This window comes from Artemia sp. Qi Xiang Cuo, chromosome 6, assembly GCF_049724085.1.
Source record: "Artemia sp. Qi Xiang Cuo chromosome 6, ASM4972408v1, whole genome shotgun sequence".
NCBI lineage: Eukaryota > Metazoa > Arthropoda > Branchiopoda > Anostraca > Artemiidae > Artemia > Artemia sp. Qi Xiang Cuo.
In genome coordinates, this window is record NC_142799.1 from 39,882,924 (window position 1) to 39,904,293 (window position 21,370).

The 21,370-nt window shown below is 34.6% G+C and overlaps 1 protein-coding gene across 2 annotated transcripts in view; it reads left to right on the forward strand.

Moving 5' to 3' along the window:
• The window catches only part of LOC148951220 (follistatin-related protein 1-like), a 188,731-nt gene that overhangs the window by 102,470 nt on the left and 64,891 nt on the right, over positions 1-21,370 (forward strand). For both annotated transcript variants that reach the window (XM_089090186.1, XM_089090185.1), the window contains exon 5: positions 5,112-5,240. In XM_089090186.1, coding sequence (XP_088946312.1) covers positions 5,112-5,240 — 129 coding nt within the window. The remainder of the gene's footprint in view (positions 1-5,111; positions 5,241-21,370) is intronic.

The following is a 21,370-nucleotide window of genomic DNA, read 5'->3' on the forward strand; positions in this document are numbered from 1 at the left end:
TAACACTGACAAGATAAACCACAATACAAAAGTATAAAAACATCTTGAGTGATATGTTTCAAACGAGAAACTTCCAAAATACACTTTGAAACATCAACTGAGTTAACACTGACCAGATAAAGCACGACAAAACAGTTTGAAAACCTTCTGAGTCATACGATTCAAACGAGAAACTTCCAAAATGCACTTTGAAACATCAACAGAGTTAACATTGCAAGATTAACCACGGCACAACAGTATGAAAACATTAGGACTCCTACGTTTCAAACGAGAAACTTCCAAAATACACCTTGAAACATCAACTGAGTGAAAACTCACAAGAGTAACCACCACACAACAGTATAACAATATTCTGAGTCATGTTTCAAAAGAGAAACTTCCAAAATGCACTTTGAAATAATCAACTTAGTTAACACTGACAAGATAAACCCCGACACAACAGTATAAAAACATTCTGTGTCATACGTTTCAAACAAGAAACCTCGAAAGTGCACTCTGAAACATCAATTGAGGTAACACTGACGAGATAAACCACGACACAACAGTATAAAAACATTCTGACTCAAATGTTTCAAACGAGCATCCAAAATACACTTTGAAACATCAACTGAGGTAACACTGACAAGATAAACCACGACACAACAGTAAAATAAAATTCTGAGTCATACATTTCAAACAAGAAACTTCCAAAATACGAAAGTGATCAGATGGCAAATGTCTCCCCCCACGCATATCATTTCCTCAAACAGTTCCAATCAAAATTTTGATATAGGTATTTTGTTAAGCTTATCAGAAAGATCTGGAAATTATGTCTTTGAGGATAATAAATCCCCCCAGCCCTGAGGGCAAGGGTTGTAAGTTATGCCCCGGGGACACAAAGGGTTCTTATTGAAAGTTTGGTCATATAAACTTCAAAGGGGGCTCATTGGATTGGTAGTCAGACGACCTAGTGCCCTCTTTAAGAGTCAAAGTGATCAGAGGGCAGCTACCCTCTCCCCCCTACACACACGTCTTAATGTCCCGAAGTGCGTCTAATAGAAATTTTGAGATAGCCATTCTATTCAAAATAGTCTAAATATCAGCTAACAAAGCTTTTGGGGTTGAAACAAACCGCAGGGACTAGGGGCAAGGGTTGTAAGTTATGCCCAGGGGTATTAAAGGTTTTTATGGAAGGTATGGCTGTTTAACTTCAGAAGAGGCTCAGTCTTTCTCCCTGAAAAAGACTATGTCAATATAAAACGAACAGAAATTAATCAAAAAAACTTTTGGCCCAAAATAAGTTTTTCAAAAAAAGTAAAGAGCTCCATTAAACCAAAAATAGAATCAAATAATCTACCAAGCATACAACTACCACAAACCAATATTAATAAATAAATGAAACCCAAAACAAACAGAAATTAAAATAACTCAAACTCAAAACGAGCAGAAAGTAATCTGAGTAGAGTTCTAAACCGTATGATTTCTAAGAGCCAGAATATAATTTGTACGTTACTGAATAAAATTCTTTTAAAATTCTTTTAATTTTTGATTCTTTGAAATCAAAAATTAATTAAGATTTTAAGGAATAAGTATCAGCATATGTATATTAAACTGATAATGCACATTTTTTTCAGTTAATTCATTTGATTTTTTTTTTCAGTAAAGTAAAAATTATATTCTGGCTATTAGAAATCATAGAGTTTAGAACCCTACTCAGATTAATTTCTGCTCGTTTGAGTTTGGCTTATTTTAATTTCTGTTTGTTTTGGGTTTCATTTATTTGTTAATACTGATTTGTGGTAGTTGTATGCTTGGTAGATTATTTTATTCTATTTTTGTTCATTTTTGGTTTAATGGAGTTCTTTACTTTTTTTTGAAAAACTTATTTCGTACAAAAAGTTTTTTTGAAAGTTTTTTTTTTGAACAATGGGTGAATCGAATATCTTACAGCCCTTGCCATGAGAGCTGTGGAGGGAGGGTTGATATCCCCAGAAAATAGTTACGATAAAATAAAAGTTCAAAATAGGGATAAAATCCTTTTTAATAGACAGTGTATAGAAATTCACAAAAAATACCAGATATTTCGGTCACATATACAGGGACCGTCATCAGTAGTAAAACTAAACTAAAACAATTTAAAACAAAAGTTTATATACGAAATCAAATAAAACTACATATCGTTTAATTCTTTAATTATTTTCAAAGCAAAGGCGGAAGCTAGTTTCTTTGACCTTCTTGGATCTGGTTTATTAGCGTTCATTTGCTTGAAACTTAAAAAGTGGTCAACTACATTGGGTAAACTAATCTTAAATCTATCATATTTAAATAAATTATCGTAGACATAGTTCATCCCAAATTCACCTATGTCCCGATTCAAAACAATATTCTTGAATAAGATTTTCTTTATTTCAAGAGTTTCACGAAGATTTTGCTTTAAACCCCGATCCCTAGAAATCAAAGAGATATTCTCGAACAAAATAAAATGGTCTTGAAAGTTGAAAATATGTTCTGAAAAGGCTGAAGTAAAATCTTCAGACTTAGAATCTTGCTTTAAAGCCGAAGAAATAGAATCTTTACGCTGTAATAATCTCATTTCCAAACTCTTGTTAGTACGTCCCACATATGAGCTTCCGCAAATACATGGGAGCTGATAAACCCACTTCGTTGCCCCAATGAAGTTAGATCCTTTCCAGAATTTAGGAAACTACCCAAATTATTATTACTCTTTAAAGCTACCCTTAGACCATTACTCTGTAAAATTCTTTTAAGTTTTTCACTTAGCCCGGGTATATATGGTAAGGAACAAAAAACATCCTTTTCCCGAGCTGTCTCCAAGACTTCCTTAGAAATCTCTAGAAACCTTTTTCTTCTTTTTGAAAAACTCTGGTTATTTAGCCACTCTGGAGACATTGTTACTTATTAGTATTTTTCTTAGAGAATACAGCTCCTCCTCAAAATATTTTGAAGAGTAAATACTCAGTATCTGGTCAATAAGGAAAATGATCGAGCCAATTTTTACCTGGCAAGTGTGTTTAGAAATGTAAGGCAACAATTGATCGTTCTTGGTTTGTTATCCGTAAATTTTAAAATCCAGACTGTTTTCATTTTTTAAAAGAATAATATCAAGAAGTGTGGAAATGAGATTATTACAGCATAAAGATTCTATTTTTTCGGCTTTAAAGCAAGACTCTTAAAACGGCACTAGAACTTTCAATTTCCAATCGAATGAGCTTCTTTCGAAGTTCATAAGAGAACTCCTTCCATGCGACGTGCCTTGGTGAAAAAAAAATAATAATACTTTGTGCCCTCATCGCTCTTTACACTATTTTACTCTTTACCATTCACTCTTTCTCACTCTTTAGCTTCTTTCGAAGTTCATAAGATAACTCCTTCCATACGATGTACCTTGGTGAAAAAAAAAATACATTGTGCCCACATCACTCTTTACCTGGGCAACGCTATTGCGCTGCTTATGACAAGACAATAGGAAGTTGAGATTTAAAGTCAGAACATGAATGACCGAATTTTCAGATATTAAAATTATTCGAAGGTGTAGCCTATTGTAAATGTTAGTCAAAACAGTTTTATATAAATAGTTACCGAAAAAAGTTTTACTAAGGCATTTACGAAAGGAAAACAAACTTACAAGTTAATGAGAATTTTGATAAAAATAGTGATAAAGAAATTATTTTGAAGAATTAAACACAAATATGCTGTATTTGAAGTTTTTTTTTATGATTTGGATACCTCATGCAACGTTGAAATTGATTTTCTTATTTGCCAGATGCTTTCAGTGAAAATGAATTTACCTAGAATTCCAATTCCAACTTATACTAACTCATCAAAAATATCAGGATTTGAAAATCTTGTTTTTGAAAAACGAATAAAATCTTCAAATTGCGCAGTATATTGCACAATTTATAAATTTGATCTTTTTAATCATTTATAGTGATTTTTAGATAATTTTACAAAGCATTAGATTCACAAAAAATTTGTCGTGAGTTCCTTGCCAGAAAAATTCTCCCCAGACAATTCCATTCTAGCAGTAAATTACCCCCAGAAACTTTCTTATGACGATTCCGGGTGTAATATTTTTCTTAGCGCATTTTCATTTGAAGAATACTTAAATTTCTGATTGTTTTGAAAATCCTACTGGAAATCCCCAAAAGCATAGTTACTGAACTCTTCAACTATGCTGAACAAAATGGCTATCTCAAAATTCTGATCAGACAACTTTGGGAAAAAAGGGGGTGGGAGGGGGCTACTTGGCCTCCAATTTTTTTGGTCACTTAAAAAGGGCATTAGAACTTTAAATTTCCGTTTGAATAGCCCTTTCCCGATATTCTAGGACTATTGGTTTGATGCGATCATCCCTGAAAAAAACAAACAAAAAAAACAAACAAACAAACACGCATCCGTGGTGTTTCTTCGGAAAAAAAATCCGCATTTTTGCAGATGGTAGCTTGAAATTTCTATAACGGGATTCTCGGATACGATGAATCTGATGGTGTGATGTCATTAAGATTTCTTGACTTTTAGGGGGTGTCCCCTCCTTTTTTCGAAAATGAGGAAAGTTTTCTCAGGCTCGTAGTTTTTGATGGTTAACACTAAACTTAAAGAATATTGTATATTTGGAATCAGCACAATAAACTATTTCTTTTGATATATCTATTGATATCAAAATTCTGTTTTTTAGAGTGTTGGTGACTGTTGAGCCGTGTCGATCCTTACAGTTCGTTACCATGAACTGTTTGATGAAGTTCGAAAATAAATAAGTCTGATTAGTAAAAAATGACTGGTAACTACGGTCTTAATTGTTTGATTAGTTTAAAGGTCTTCAATTTTTTAGAAACACTAATTTAATGTCCAAAATACAGGTCATAATGCTTATAAACTTGAATTTATCACTTTTGCACATTTCCATCTAAAAGAGCTAAAATTAGAATTAATTAGCTAAGATTAATTAGCTAAGGAGCGGTTGAAAAAAATTTTTTTTTTGAGCAATACACCTATTAGAACATCACAGTAACAGTTTTTACGAATTCTTGTCATTTGCATCCTTCAGTCTCTATCCTCTTAAACTCTTGTGGCAATTAATAGATCTTAATATAAACGTATTGATTTCATTTCAGGAACTCATATAAGAATTCAAAGTGATGGTTACTGTCCGGAACAACTGAAGCTTGGGAAGAGATACAGGAAGAAATATGAAATCAAAAGGAAACACAAAATAATGTCTGTCAAAACTAGCAAAGAGCCAAGTAAGCAAAACAATCAAAATTTTCCGCCATACACAAGTGCTCTATGTAGATGAAATATAGAAGCATAGTAATACGTACAGCCTTCACTACACAACTGTTTTTATTGTATGAAAAAAGTCAACTGTCGAGGAAAACTAGTTTTTAATTGAAGTGCTAAAAATAGAAACGGTCTCAGTGGGGATGCCAACTTGAAGGTTCTCTAAAAAACTGGATACATTTTTTTGGACATTTTTCAAGTACTGACACCCCACCAGGGTAAAAAAGGGACATAAACCTGGTTTTAAACATGTTTCACTGTAACTCTGCCGATCTTGTATTTTACATAGACAGAGAGTATAAAATATAAGCACTTGTCCGAAGTAATTTGTCTGATATAAACGAAAACGTTCAACATGTTATTAGATTAAGTAAAAAAACAATTTTTTTCAACTGAAAGTATGTAGCAACACTAGAACTTAAAAATAACAGATATTGTTCCTTATATGACAGGGAATGGCCCTTGCTCAACACTAAAGTCTTTAAGTTCCTTAGAACACTTTTCATTCGATTTCAGTCTTTCTTAAAGAATTGTGACAAAAAGTTGGAATTTAGCGTAAAGAGAGAAGGTTGAGGAAGGGGCAACCCTCCGCATATACGGAATAATTTCTGTTCGTTTTAAGTTTCAATTTTGCTCTTAATTTCAGTTGAGAAAACATGTTTTCTATTTAATTTCAGGCTGTTTTTCAAATCATGCCAGGAAACCCCCTTCCTTCCCCCCTTGTAAAAAATTTGTCTTGAAAATCCCCCAAGGCAACTTTGCTCCCCACAGAAAATTCTTGCCGCGGACCCTCCCCCCCCCCAAAAAAAAAAAAATTGTTTCTTTCCTAATAACAAATACTGTGTGTAAACAATGGACAAATTGCGTAGCTTACAGCCCTTTCCTCAGGGACTCTAGGGGTCATGTCATCCCCAAAGGCATACTTATTGCACCTTCGACTAAGTCTCATAAAAGGGCTATCTTCTAATTTTAATCAGATATTTTTGGGGGAAAAAGAGGCGTGGGAAGGGGACTGGTTGTCCTCAAATCATTTTGGTAACTTAAAAAGAAAACTAGTGCATTTGGTTTCCAATGGAATGAGCCCTCTCCCAATCTTTAAGGATCTTTGGTATGATACGACCACCCCTGGAAAAAAACTAAAAAAAAACAACAAATAAACACGTATCCGTGATCTTAATTCTGGCGAAAATACAATTTCTACATTTTCAAACAGTTCGTGGTGTAAGTAAGGAGCGACCCGGCTCAATGGTAACCGAAAGTCTAAAAAACGGAATTTCGATACCATTAGATACATCAAAAGAATCAGCTTTTAATTTTTATTTCATATATATGAGTTTCATCAAGTGTAATCTTACCCATCAAAAGTTACGTGCCTGAGAAAATTTGGCTGATTTTCGAAAAAAGGGGAAAGGACCCCTTAAAAGTTATAGAACCTTAATGAAAATCACACCATCATATTCAGCGTATCAGAGAACCCTATTGTAGAGGTTTCAAGCTCCTATCTACAAAAATGTGGAATTTTCCATTTTTTTTGCCAGAAGAAAGATCACGGATGCGTGTTTATTTGTTTTTTTGTTGTTTTTTTTTCTTTTTCCCAGGGGTAATCGTATTGACCCAGTGGTCCTAGAATATCGTAGGAGGGCTCATTGGAACGGAAATTAAAAGTTCTAGTGCCCTAGTAGTAAGTATCTATTGAATTCTACTACTTTACGTTCCCTGGCAGCTTTCCAAGGCAGATTACCAGACTAGTTATTTAGCAGTGTATAATGTTTTGAGAGTTTGGTCGTAATAATATAATCTGGTCAAACGTTGGTACCATTCCAAACGAGTGGGGATTCCCCGCCTGGTCCTAAACATTGCCACAAAGATAACAGTATGAACGGGGGATTCCCCGCACAAATTTGTTTCAACTCCAAGTTTTTCAACCAGACTGGTTTTTAGGAAAGGTTTTTTAGGGAAAGCTGTCAATCACCCATGTGTTATCGCCAGTTCCATTTTTGAAGTCTGTGGAAACAGTTTGAAATGTTCGGTGAGATTACGTTCCTTGGCGTTTGATAGACATTTGCAAAAAAAAGGGGTAATTAGTGATTGGATAATTTTTTAGCGTGAAATCTCTGAATAAAATATTTTTGGAACATGTACTTGACGATGGATAAAAGGGTTAAGGTGATTAGCAATTACGAGCAAGGATCCCCCCACTGGCTCCTGGCAGTAGGCTACGCATATCAAATTGCTGTACTGTGGGTTAGGTAACATGATAACATTTTGGTAACATTTTGGAGGGAAAACCAAAAATACTCAGAATCGAAAATAACCGGGATCTGCCTCACGGGGACGGCTCAGAGGCCCATCGTTCACCCATTTCTGCGGGCAGGGGCGGGGGGGGCAAATTTGGAGGGAAAGCCAAAAATCATCAGAATCGAAAATAAATGGGATCTGCCTCAAGGGGAAGGCTCAGAGGCCCTTCGTTCCCCCAATTCTGAGGGCGGGGGAGGGGGGGGGGTCAATTTTTGGAGGAAAACCAAAAATACTCAGAATCGAAATTCGATGCATCTGACAAAGGATGTTGATAAAAAAAATTATTCACTCTGACACTTAGATTCTGTCAATTTTTTTCGATGTATCTGGCAAAGGATGTTGATAAAAAAAAAATTATTCACTCTGATGCTTATATTTTGTAAATTTTATCCGACATATTCGACAAAGGATGTTGATAAGGAATTTATTCACACTGATATTCAGATCCTGTCAATTTTATCCGATGTATCTGGCAAGGGATGTTGATAAAAAAATTTATTCTCTCTACCACCTAGAATTCGTCAACTTCATTCTATTTATCCGAGAAAAGGATGTTCATATTGAATTTAGTCACTCTTATACTTAGATTTTGTCAATTTTATCCGACATATCCGATATAGGATATTGTTATAGCTTTTATTCATTCTGAAATTTAGATTTTGTCTATTTTATCCGACACATGCGACATAGGATGTTGTAATGAATTTATTCATTCTGAAATTCAGATTTTGTCAATTTTATCCTGTGTATCCGAGAAAAGGATGTTGATAAAAAAAAAATTGATTCACTCTTACACTTAGATTCTGTCAATTTTATCCTATATATCCGAGAAAAGGATGTTGATATAGAATTTAGTCACTCTGATAGTTAGATTTTGTCAATTTTATCCGACAAATCCGATGAAGGATGTTGTTAAAGCATTTATTCGTTCTGATATTTAAATTTTGTCAATTTTTATCCGACATATCTGATAAAGGATATTGTTATAGCATTTATTCATTCTGAAAATTAGATTTTATCAATTTTATCCGACATATCCGACAAAGGATGTTGATAATGAGTTTATTCAGTCTGATACTTAGATTTTGTCAGTTTTATCCGATGTATCTGGCAAAGGATGTTTAAAAAAAAAATTATTCACTCTAACACTTATAATTTGTCAATTTTATCCTATGTGTCCGAGAAAAGGATGTTGATATATAATTTAGTCACTCTGATACTTAGATTTTGTCAATTTTATCCGACATATCCCGACAATGGATATTGTTATAGCATTTATTCATTCTGAAATTTAGATTTTGTCAATTTTATCCGACATATCCAACAAAGGATGTTGATAATGAATTTATTCATTCTGAAATTCAGATTTCGTCAATTTTTTCCTATGTATCCGAGAAAAGGATGTTGATAAAAAAAATTTATCCCCTATAACACATAGATTCTGTCAATTTTATCCTATGTATCCGAGAAAAGGTTGTTGATATAGAATTTAGTCACTCTGTTACTTAGATTTTGTCAATTTTATCTGAAATATCCGATGAAGGATTCTGTTAAATCATTTACTTATTCTTACATTCATATTTTGTACATGTTATTTGATGTATCTTACAAAGTATTTTGATAAAAAAAAATTATTCCCTCTGGCACTTATATTTTATCAATTTTATTAGATTCATCTTGCGAGGGATGTTTTTAAAAAAAAATATTCGTTATAAAAATTATATTTTGAAAATTTTATCCGACATACCCTACAAACGATGTTGATAATGAATTTATTCATTATGATGTTTATATTTTGTCAATTTTTTCAAATGCATCTGTCAAGAGATGTTGATAAAAAAAATTTATTCACTCGAACACTTATAATTTGTCACATGTATCCTATGTATCTGAGAAAAGTATGTTTATATTGAATTTAGTCACTCTGATACTTCGATTTAGTCAATTTTATCCGACATATCCAATAAGTATCCGAGAAAAGGATGTTGATAAAAAAAAATTTATTCACTCTGTCACTTAGATTTTGTCTATTTTATCTGACATATCCGATAAAGGATGTTGTTAAAGCATTTATTTATATTGAAATTTAGATTTTGTCAATTTTATTTGAGGTATCCGACAAAGGATGTTGATAATAAAAAAAAATTATTCACTCTGGCACTTATATTTTATCAATTTTATTCGATTTATCTGGCAAAGGATATTGTTATAGCATTTATTCATTCTTAAATTTAAATTTTATCAATTTTATACAATATATCCGACAAAGGATGTTGTTTATGAATTTATTCATTCTGAAATTTAGATTTTGTCAATTTTATCCGATGGATCTGTCAAAGAATGTTGATAAAAAAAAATTTATTCACTCTGACACTTAGATTTTGTCAATTTTATCTGACATATCCGATAAAGGATTTTGTTAAAGCATTTATTTATTCTGATATTTAGATTATGTTAATTTTATCTGACATATCCGATAAAGGATTTTTATAATGAATTTATTCATTCTGAAATTTTGATTTTGTCAATTTTATCCTATGTATCTGCCAAAGGATGCTGATAAAAAAAATTATTCACTCTAACACTTAAAATTTGTCAATTTTATCCTATGTATCTGAGAAAAGGATGTTGATATAGAATTTATATTTTTTTTAACAACATCCTTTGCCAGATACATCGAATAAAATTGATAAAATATAAGTGCCAGAGTGAATAATTTTTTTTACTATCAACATCCTTTGTCAGATACATGAAATAAAATTGACAAAATATAAATTTCAGAATAAATAAATGCTTTAACAACATCCTTTATCGGATATGTCGGATAAAATTGACAAAATCTAAGTGTCAGAGTGAATAATATCTATATCAACATCCTTTTCTCGGATACATAGGATAAAATTGACAAAATCTGAATTTGAGAATGAATAAATTCATTATCAACATCCTTTGTCGGATATGTCGGATAAAATTGACAAAATCTAAATTTTAGAATGAATAAATGCTATAACAATATCCTTAATCGGATATGTCGGGTAAAATTGACAAGATCTAAGTATCAAAGTGACTAAATTCTATATCAACATCCTTTTCTCAGACACATAGGATAAAATTGACAAATTCTAAGTGTCAGTGTGAATACATTTTTTTTTTATCAACATCCTTTGTCAGATACATCAAATAAAATTCACAAAATCTAAATTTCAGAGTGAATAAATTCATTATCAACATCCTTTATCGGATATGTCGGATAAAATTGACAAAATATAAGTGTCAGAGTGAATAATTTTTTTTTATCAACATCCTTTGTCAGATACATCAAATAAAATTGACAAAATCTAAATTTCAGAGTGAATAAATGCTTTAACAACATCCTTTATCGGATATGACGGATAAAATTGACATAATCTAAGTATCAGAGTGACTAAATTCTATATCAACATCCTTTTCTCAGATATATAGGATAAAATTGACAAATTCTAGGTGTTAGAGTGAATAAATTTTTTTTATCAACATCCTTTATGGGATACATCGGATAAAATTCACAAAATATAAGTGCCAGAGTGAATAATTTTTTTTATCAGCATCCTTTGTCAGATACATCAAATAAAATTGAAAAAATCTAAATTTCAGAATAAATAAATGCTTTAACAACATCCTTTATCGGATAAGTCAGATAAAATTGACAAAATCTAAGTATCAGATTGACTAAATTCTATATCAACAACCTTTTCTCGGATACATAGAATAAAATTGACAGAATCTAAGTGTCAGAGTGAATAAATTTTTTTATCAACATCCTTTTCTCGGATACAAAGGATAAAATTGACAAAATCTGAATTTCAGAATGAATAAATGATATAAAAATGACCTTTATTTGGCTTGTCGGTTAGTATAGGAAATATCTAATAATTAAAGTGACCTAATTAAATGTCAACATACATTTTACGGATAAAGATAATATAATTGGTGAATTCTAGTTTTTAGAGTGAATAAATTTTCTTATCTTTTTTCATTGCAAGGGAAGACGTATAAAATTTAACTAATATGAATCAAGTTGGAAATAAAATTCTTATCAACATACTTTGTAAAATATGTCGGATAAAATTTACGAAATCTGAGCATCAGGGTGAATAATTTTTTTATCAACATCCTTTGCCAATTACATCGAAAAAAATTCACAGAATCTAAGTGTCAGAGTGAATAATTTTTTTTTATCAACATCCTTTGCCAATTACATCGAAAAAAATTCACAGAATCTAAGTGTCAGAGTGAATAATTTTTTTTTATCAACATCCTTTGTCAGATATATTGAATTTCAATTCTGAGTATTTTTGGTTTTCCCTCCAAAATTGACCCCCCCTCCCCTGCCCTCAGAAATGGGAGAACGAAGGGCCTCTGAGCCTTCCCCTTGAGGCAGATCCCATTTATTTTCGATTCTGAGTATTTTTGGTTTTCCCTCCAAAATTGACCCCCCCTCCCCTGCCCTCAGAAATGGGTGAAGGAGGGGCCTCTGAGCCTTCCCCTTGAGGCAGATCCCGTTTATTTTCGATTCTGAGTATTTTTGGTTTTCCCTCCAAAATGTTACCAAAATGTTATCATGTTACCTAACCCACAGTACAGCAATTTGATATGCGTAGCCTACTGCCAGGAGCCAGTGGGGAGATCCTTGCTCGTAATTGCTAATCACGTTAAAGCTTTTATCCATTGTCAAGTACATGCTCCAAAAATATTTTATTAAGAGATTTCACGCTAAAAAATTATCCATTCACTAATTACCCCTTTTTTTGCAAATTTCTATCAAACGCCAAGGACCTTAATCTCACCGAACATGTCAAACTGTTTCCACAGACTTCAAAAATGGAACTGTGGATAACACATGGGTGATTGACAGCTTTCCCTAAAAATCTTTCCTAATAACCAGTCTGGTTGAAAAACTTGGAGTTGAAACAAATTTGTGCGGGGAATCCCCCGTTCATACTGCTATCTTTTTTGCAATGTTTAGGAACAGGCGGGGAATCCCCACTCGTTTGGAATGGTACCAACGTTTGACCAGATTATATTATTACGACCAAACTCTCAAAACATTATACACTGCCAAATAACTAGTCTGGTAATCTGCCTTGGAAAGCTGCCAGGGAACGTAAAGTAGTAGAATTCAATATATACTTACTACTTGCCCTTTTTAAGTGACAAAAAAATTGAGGGCAACTAGGCCCCACTCCCACGCTCATTTTTTCCCAAAGTCACCCGATCCAAATTTTGAGATTGCCATTTTGTTTAGTATGGTCGAAAATGTGATAACTATGTCTTTTAGGATGACTTAATCCCCCGAATCCCCCGGGGGGAGGGCTGAAAGTTATGAACTTTACCAAATGTTAACATATAGCATTGGTTATTGGGAGTAGAAGTGACCCTATAACTCGTGACAGCACACCATATATGGGCATAGAGTCATTAGGGAGAACACGTGGTTAATGGGGTCAATGACCTCTTTTTCCAAGGTCGATTTATTTGATGTTTCTATGTGTAATAACTCCGGGGCGAAGGTTGCACATGCGCATTGAATTCTAACGGGAACACTGTTATTGATCTGGGACTCGAGGGGGAAGTGAATTTCCGAGAACTCGATTGCGTAATCGAGGGGAAGTGAATTTCCGTGAAATTGATTGTGTAATCGAATGGAAAGTGAATTTCAGAGAACTTGATTGCATAATCGATTGGAAAGTGAATTTCCATGAACTTGATTGTGTCATCGATTGGGAATTTTATTGATCCGATAACGGGAAACAGGATCACGTGTATCCTAACGAATCAGGGACAGTCTAGAGTCAGCAGTCAGAGTGAAAGGATTGAAAAATGAATAAATTTGAGAAAGAGAGAATTAGATCAAATCTAGTGTTTATGGAAAAACATTTGATTTTGGATAATGATTTTCTCGAGTTATCTCTTCAACGCAGGATATTCTCTTGTCGGGGAACACTTGACAATATAATGAGGACTGATTCTCCCCCATTGGACTATTGTATGAAACTTTTAAAATGTTATTCAAATGCTTATAGTCAATTTATTGATATATTAATTGAAACAAAGCAGAATCATATTGTGGATATACTTTTGAAAACATTGCCATTGGATTCAATGTAGATGGCTCCCCCCCATCATTCAAAGGAGGTAACGTCACAGTGCTACTCCTCTCCCCTTTCCTACAAATTGAATTTATCGAGCGAGGACGATCAGTCTCGTTTTAGCTGTGAGAGAGAGTTGACATCGGAAACCAAAATGTTCTATATATGTCCATTGTGCATGTACTCTCTTGGCAGTTGGAATCAATGTGAGAATTGTACAATTATTGATGACTATAGTGAAAAGTGTAAATTATGTAATCCTTGTAAATTACATAGAGGCTATGCAGTACAAATTAAAGGGTGTAATTCATGTCTTGAGGAGATTTGTGACTCTCATCCTAGAGGACACCTGTGCTCCAATTGTCACTATGATAAATGTGATCAGTGGGAGAATACTTACCCCGCTATGATTGGAAAGAATCCCAAACGTGATTTTAGTTTATTTCTACGAGATTGGTATCGTCGTGGATTTAAATTATTCTGGGAAGAGGAACCTGGTCTACGATTCAACTGTTTGGGTAACAAGACAATCTGGTTTCTACGTCATCGCTGTGATGACACCACCTACTATGACTATAAACCAAGTGATTTTTATTCGGCTGTGACGGAATGTGATTCGCCACTTGAAAACACTGTTTGTGATATTGCTTCAAATAGACATATTGAAACTCTTGAATTTCATAATATGAATGCAAATAGTATAATTGACTATACAAAGAGATGTGACAAGAGTGAAGTTACATTGTACTGTAGAAAATGTGACCCTGACTTTGCAGTCAATCAAGATCAATATATAGTGAATCCAAATGATTTATCGGCATTAGTGGTTCACGACAGTTGTCAATACATCGAAGATGAAGAAATCTAAAGTGAAGATTTAAAGATATTTTTGTATATATATGCATTTTATTAATAAACAAATTCACAAACATTTTTAAAGCACTTTACTCTTAGGGCACTGAAATCAATACTATATAGGTCTGAGAGGATATTTTCCACTAGAAAGTCATTCAGACGGGGATTGTCAACATAAATGTGGAGAAACTGCTTGTTAGTATAGCCACGACATCGGAACACAAAATATAGTAGTGCATGGAAGCCGCAGCTTTTAGTCGTTAGATCCTGCACCCTCTTTCGATTTTGAATAATAGTTTTCCCACTGCTCTCAATATAGTTGCTGATGTGAGGTGTGTAGAATGTATAGGGTAGACCAAGAGGATCAAAAAATTCAATATTCTTCTTTGTTTGAAAGATGCACAGCCAATGACCCGTCAGCACAGTCGACGGACTGCTATTAACAATGATTAGGGTATTGTTAACACTTGGAATTTTTCCAAGATAGTCCGAAGGTAGACAATAGGACTTGTACTGGAACATGTAGGGGTCTATATTAAATACATTGATTATTTGACTGGTGTTCATGGTGCCAAGTCTAGTAGAACACTACCTTCGGGAGTGATTTCCCAATAGGTTTCAAATTGATTTAGTAAGACTATTTCAACGCTATCAGACAATGGGTTGGAAAATGTACAGTCTATACGCCAAGTCCCTGTACGTACAATACTCATATCTTGCGTACCTGACAAATCAAATACAATGATACCATGTGTTTTAGCAAACATATCTCCGGTTATACCATTTTCAAATAGTTGCGAATCATGATCTAGGGTTTGCATGGTCAACTCATACAATGTTCTATAGGATTTTTTGTCAAATGATAGATTGTAGAGTGGGATACCGTTTACTTTGCACACAAGAGATGAAAGTCCAAACATTTCGAATTTATGAGGACATTCTGTCCATGATCCAAGTGCACCGGCAGTTTTTACAAATTCCAAAGCCAAATTCGAGGGGCTTTAGCAATTTATAAAGGATGAGTCGGTGAAGGTGCGTGACCCCACGGCAATATGACGTGAATTGGTGATTGTATGAGGAACAAGTAGTTTAATATTGTTGCCATTGGCTCTCAGTTTTTCCACGGCCAAAGCAACAGAACTTATAACCTGCTGTTTGCGCACATGTAGTATTGCTGAGGTGAGGGAGAGACTTGCATCAGGATTGCCAGCCAGTTCCTTTCTCAATATGAAATTGGAGGGTGCAAGAGTCAATTTTATATCCACTTTAACATTGGGTGGTAGCCATTGGGGTATATTAAATATTTCATGATATATTTTTCCAACTAGATGTAATTCACTAGTTGTAGCATTTTTATGTGCATCTGTACTATTAGTATTAGTAATGTATTCATATCCATTGGAGACACCTCTCAAGTCCTTGTATGACTTGGGCGTCATCAACATGAATTGCATAGAGCTTGTATAGTTGGAGAGAGTGGTGCGTGTGCTCACCAACGTGCCATTGATGTACACGCTAATTTGACGAAATAAATTATGTAGTGTACAATTTCCATAGAATATTCCATCACCCCGAATTAGCATTGAATTATCGGATCTATGGACTTTCATTTGTAAATCTATAAATATTGAAGACATGTCCAAAAAGTCGTCTTCTTTGGAATAAATTTGAAAGTGGATATTATCGGAGAGGGGTTGTAGTGGATAAAATTGTTCATAGTATCCATGCTTGACACTCACATCAACATTTTCAGCATTGAATAGATTCAATGTGGCGGTGCTTGAAGGTTGGGAGTCCTTATGTGGTAGGTAGGACATTTTAGGAGAAGAAATCTAATTTCGATTTGACAATTTTATTCCTGGGGCTTCTGGTTACACTACGTATCGGCTTTTTCCTTCTTTTCTTTGACAAAAGGGATGTCTTTCGTTTCCGTCCTGAGTGGAGACTGATGAGTGATGTGTTGTTTCTTGACATTTTTAAACCTTTACCATTCTGTTTTAATCTCTCGCAAAGGGTTCGCGCACTGGACCTAAGATTATCTGAAGCACTTTTTTTTAAATCCTTGCCAGAGCCCCAATCGTATAGTGTAGAGGATGCAAAATCTGTCGCAGCCGGTACAAGATATTTTCTAGCCATTGGTAGTGAAGAGCGAAACAGCTTAGCAAAACAACTGCCAAGACCGTAGCCAGACATTGACGAGCGACCTTTGTAATAGTCCATTCCATTGCCATGTTGTCTTGGGCCAAGAGTATTAACATAGCAGTCAATATCAGGACAAGTGAATACCACTTTTTTATTAGGCATCTTGCTGTTGAACGAGGGGTCGAAAATGGCATGTAATAACAGCTAAACCCTTTGAAATTGCTATTGGATCACCCAATTCGGTTCTTAGTGTTAACTGACAGAGTTCCAAATATGACGTGTTTACGGGGATATATTGAAGATGCTTTATATTGTAGTGATGAATATGTTCTTGATTGGTTTTTCGATCAAGGACTCGTAGGAGGGGAACATTTGAATTACCAACCCGAGATGTTTCCACAAATGAAGCATAGAGAAATATACAAGTGTCTGTGGAGAAGGCAGGGGGGTAGTCAGCGAAAATGAAATTAGTGTTTCCGGCATTTTTACCATTGATTATATTGAGCTTAAAGCCAAGAACATCCTTTAGATTATCGTTGAGAATAACCTTTTCACTGGCAATAGGTGAACTAATGTAGATCTTGCCATCCTCATTTGAATAGTTGAAATGAAAAGCGCCCTTTTTACGAGCGGAAATTCTTTTATTAATAGAACGAAATAAATCATTCATACAGGTGAGTTCCTCGTAGGGTAATTCAATATATGGATTATTCAACCAATTGATTTTTTGAATTTGTTCTTGACCACCTTGTGGTGGCGGCCAATCATACAGTCTAATTTTTATTTCATATTTACTATCCTTTCTCAGGATGCCATAAGTTTTTTTGAGAATACAGTCGACAAGAGCCACTTCATACTTTCCATCATCGAATTTGATGGTGGGGGAGAGTTTTGTCCAAAAATCACTTGTTCTATTCAGGTCATTGTAGAGAGGATCAGAAACATTAGACATGAAAGTCACATAGAAATCATCGGGCATTGTTAATGTCTTCAGCACTGACCCAAGAATCAAAATCCGAGTTGTATCCTAGCCAGCGAACAAGCAACTGTTTCTTACCATGGCGTGTACGACTCTTTAATATCTTTTCAATTTGATACCTTACACTAGTGTTTCTAACGTTTTTAAGTTAATATTCATAAAAGCAACCGAGAATCTCATCATCTTTGTTGTCTCTTAGTAGATAATTTATGGTTATAGTGTATAGTAGTTTAGACAATTTGATAATTTCAGTGCTCCATAAGTAAGTAAACTGGAAAAAAATATTTTTTGTTATATTAATTAAAACAGTATCACCAACATTTAATTTATTCTTCTTTTTTTTCTCTTTTTAACCATTGGAGTATTGATTTAGAAAAGTATCAAATGTGTTTTCATTGTAGTGAACATCCGTTGGTGTAGAGTTGGACAGTGATCGAAGGGGTCGATTATTATATATCTGCATGATTTTATCTAAATCATGAATAAAATCAGATGTATTTTTCAATGTTCAATATCTTGAAATTAATAGACGAATCGTTCTTATTAATAGTTCAGCCAATGCAGCCTTTATATGACTGTGACTATGATAAAGTGTTGTATTATATTTCAAAAGAACCTTTTGCACATGGGGATTAACAAATTCACTACCGCGATCCGATTGAATTTTTCTATATGAATCCTGTTCGAGAATACTTTCAATGGCCTGAGCAACTTCAACATCTCTCTTCGATCGCAATGGAATGGCATATGCATAGCGACTAAAGACACCGATTGCAAGTAGAATGTATTTGTAGGGCACATTGTGACGCCGTTGAAGTGCGTCTAAAGTTAAAAGATCCGTTTGCATTATATGCAGAGGGAAAAAGGCTTTAGTTTGTCGATAGTGTTTACTGCGAAGCCTGTGATTCCGATGCAGTGTGTAACTTGGTTCATTTTGTAGATAGTCTTGTACACTTTTAGGGTGAACACCCGTGACTTTGGAAAGAGTTTTGGGAGAACTTAAACTCCCCGCCTCGCCAATATTTTCATAAACACCTTTCAAAACTTCATCCATTTTGAGCGTAAACACGTAGTGTAATGTCCACTCCCCTTTTGCACACTGGCGGACGAATCAATTCGTCTTCGCTTTTGAATAGCAGTAACAGGTGTTGTAAAATCATTGCTGCTGCTGCTAGTATCTTCAAATATTGACTCTTCTTCTTTTTTAAATGTTGTTGTTGTTGGAGGACTATATTATCTTAGTTTCTTTAGAATTTGATTATTGCCAATAAGACTTTTGGGGAAGTTTATTGTACACATAAAGGTGTATAGATTATCGTCAAAGTATAAAAGTCCTTTACGATTCGTCACCATATCAAAAATTAAATCAACTAGATTATAACTTTTTCCCTGAATTATAATTCTTTTCCCTGTGTTCTCGACTTGAACCTGATCGCCAGTTTCCAACAAGAGATAAGATAATACTCTTTTACTCTGTTCTCGATAGGTCAAAGGCAATAGGTTTCCAATTTTCAATACAATCGAATTCAAGTCCTTCCCATGTGGTGCTGCTGCAGAATCTTGAGATGTTACCTGTTGAGAGAGATCGACGATGGCAAGCCTCTCATGAGCAGGTTTATGATTTTCCACACGTTGCAATGCATCTTGAAGAAAAAGCAGTTTTTTTTCGTCGGCAATATTCTCATCGTTGATGAATTTGCTTAGATTGTCTTCAAAATGTTCGATGGGCGAGAGGGCAAGTTCAAGTAGTGTCAATTTATAGGGTAGTTCCATTCTCTCTCTCACGAGAGAAAACTGTTTACGAGTACTGCAATTATCTGTAGAAAAATAGTGAAAAAGATATCACCCGCCTTAAAGAGTCTGTGTCGTTTAAATTTTTTCCCTTGTTTTGAAAATACCAGGTAAGGAACGGTTAAAGATTGTTCGGTTTCTTGTGTATAAAAAATTATGATATTTTATCATTGAACTAATTTAAATTTAAACAAAGTTCAGGTTTTAGATTAATGAAATAATTGTCAAAACCATGTTTGAGTATGGCATTCCTAAGCAACGGTTTTGAAGTGCTTAAAACAGAAAATAAATGCCGTTGTTCGTGTAGTTTCTTCAGTGTCATAATGGCGACTAATAGTCTTTTCTACTGTTCACCGGAAGATATACTGTAATTTCATTGTTGAAAATGTCGGTGACTACACGTAGATCCTCGGGCTTGCTCTGATTAAGATCTAACAAAATGTAACCATCGGGCTTGCTAGGCGCCTGTGTGTCCGCTGAAAACATACTTTTTGGGGCGCGGGGTTATATCTGCTTTTTGAGATTTTTGCGTTCGATAGAAGCACCAACGACTCGATAGATAATATAGACGGTTCAATTCAAAGCAAGGGTTCGCATACATTTGCTCTTATGAAACAGAGTGTGTAGAACGAGGTTAACGGAAATATGTTCATGATGGGAGCGAAGAGTGAACAAGTGTTTCATTTTCGGTGAGAACTGTTCTAGGGATTCAGCCAAATCAACAATAATAAGCCAAGAGTTCGATTCAATAATATTGAAAAAATCAAGTCCCCTTATGAATTGTATTGGTATGGATGTGGCAATAGCTTTTATTTGATCATAGGACTCATGCCAAATACTATAGCAATAGTAGATTTTTTTCGGGTTTTCAAAAAACATTTTATCGCAATTTTGAATTTTTCTAGTTAAAAGTGTTGTTTTCCCCGACATTGACGGACCACACAGACACGATCTGAAGGGTGTTTTAAATTGATACATGCTGCTGCTGCTGTTGGGGGCAACAGTCTGTTTGTAACTAACTGTAAATCATTTGTGCACAATGAATAAGTAGCAATAATTTTCCCCATAGATCTATCTATTCAAGAAGAACAACAAAAACAATATTTCATGGCAGCATTTATTTCGACATTTCATGAAAACAAATATTTGTTCAGTCAACATGCACAACAATAAAAATAACACTTGTTCAACAAGAACAGTTGACAAAATTTCTCCGGTGGTCAAAATGAAAACTGTATTTGCAGTCACCATGAGCAGCACAGGGCAATTATAACAGTTTATAAATAAGCAATTTTTGTCTTTAAAAAAAATTTTCTTACAATAAAAAAACACTTTTTGTCCAAAAACAAAAAAACTTTTCTGTACCACACTTTTTTTTTTTTTTTTTTTTTTTGTCAACTTAAACACTTTTCTATACAACAACACTTTTTATACAACAGAAAATACACACACACACTTGGAAATTGCTAGTAGCACAGTTGAACATTGATGAATTTAAAGGTGTGGGTCCCCCCCCCCGGGGCCCGCGGGGCCGACGGCGGGCCAGCCCCGGGCGGGCCCTCCCCCCCCCACCTGGGCGGCCGCGGGAAGGGGCCCCCCCCCCCCCGGGGGGCCGCGGGGCGAAAAAGAATAGTTGTCGTCACTGCGATGGGTTAGTTGAGGTTGAGTTAGTGCTTGGGTTAGATGAAAGGTTAGGTGATGATGGTTAGTCAGGTTAGGTTAATTTATCCAGACCAAGTTGATTGCGATAGTCAATGCATTCAACTCGATCTGAAATACGATAGTGGCCGTGGGGTAGGACACTCACACCATTCTCGAGCACATAGACTTTGTCGGATATACATGAGATTGCATTCGTTTCTACTCTCACAGTATAATTTCTATACTGTAGAGAGCGAAT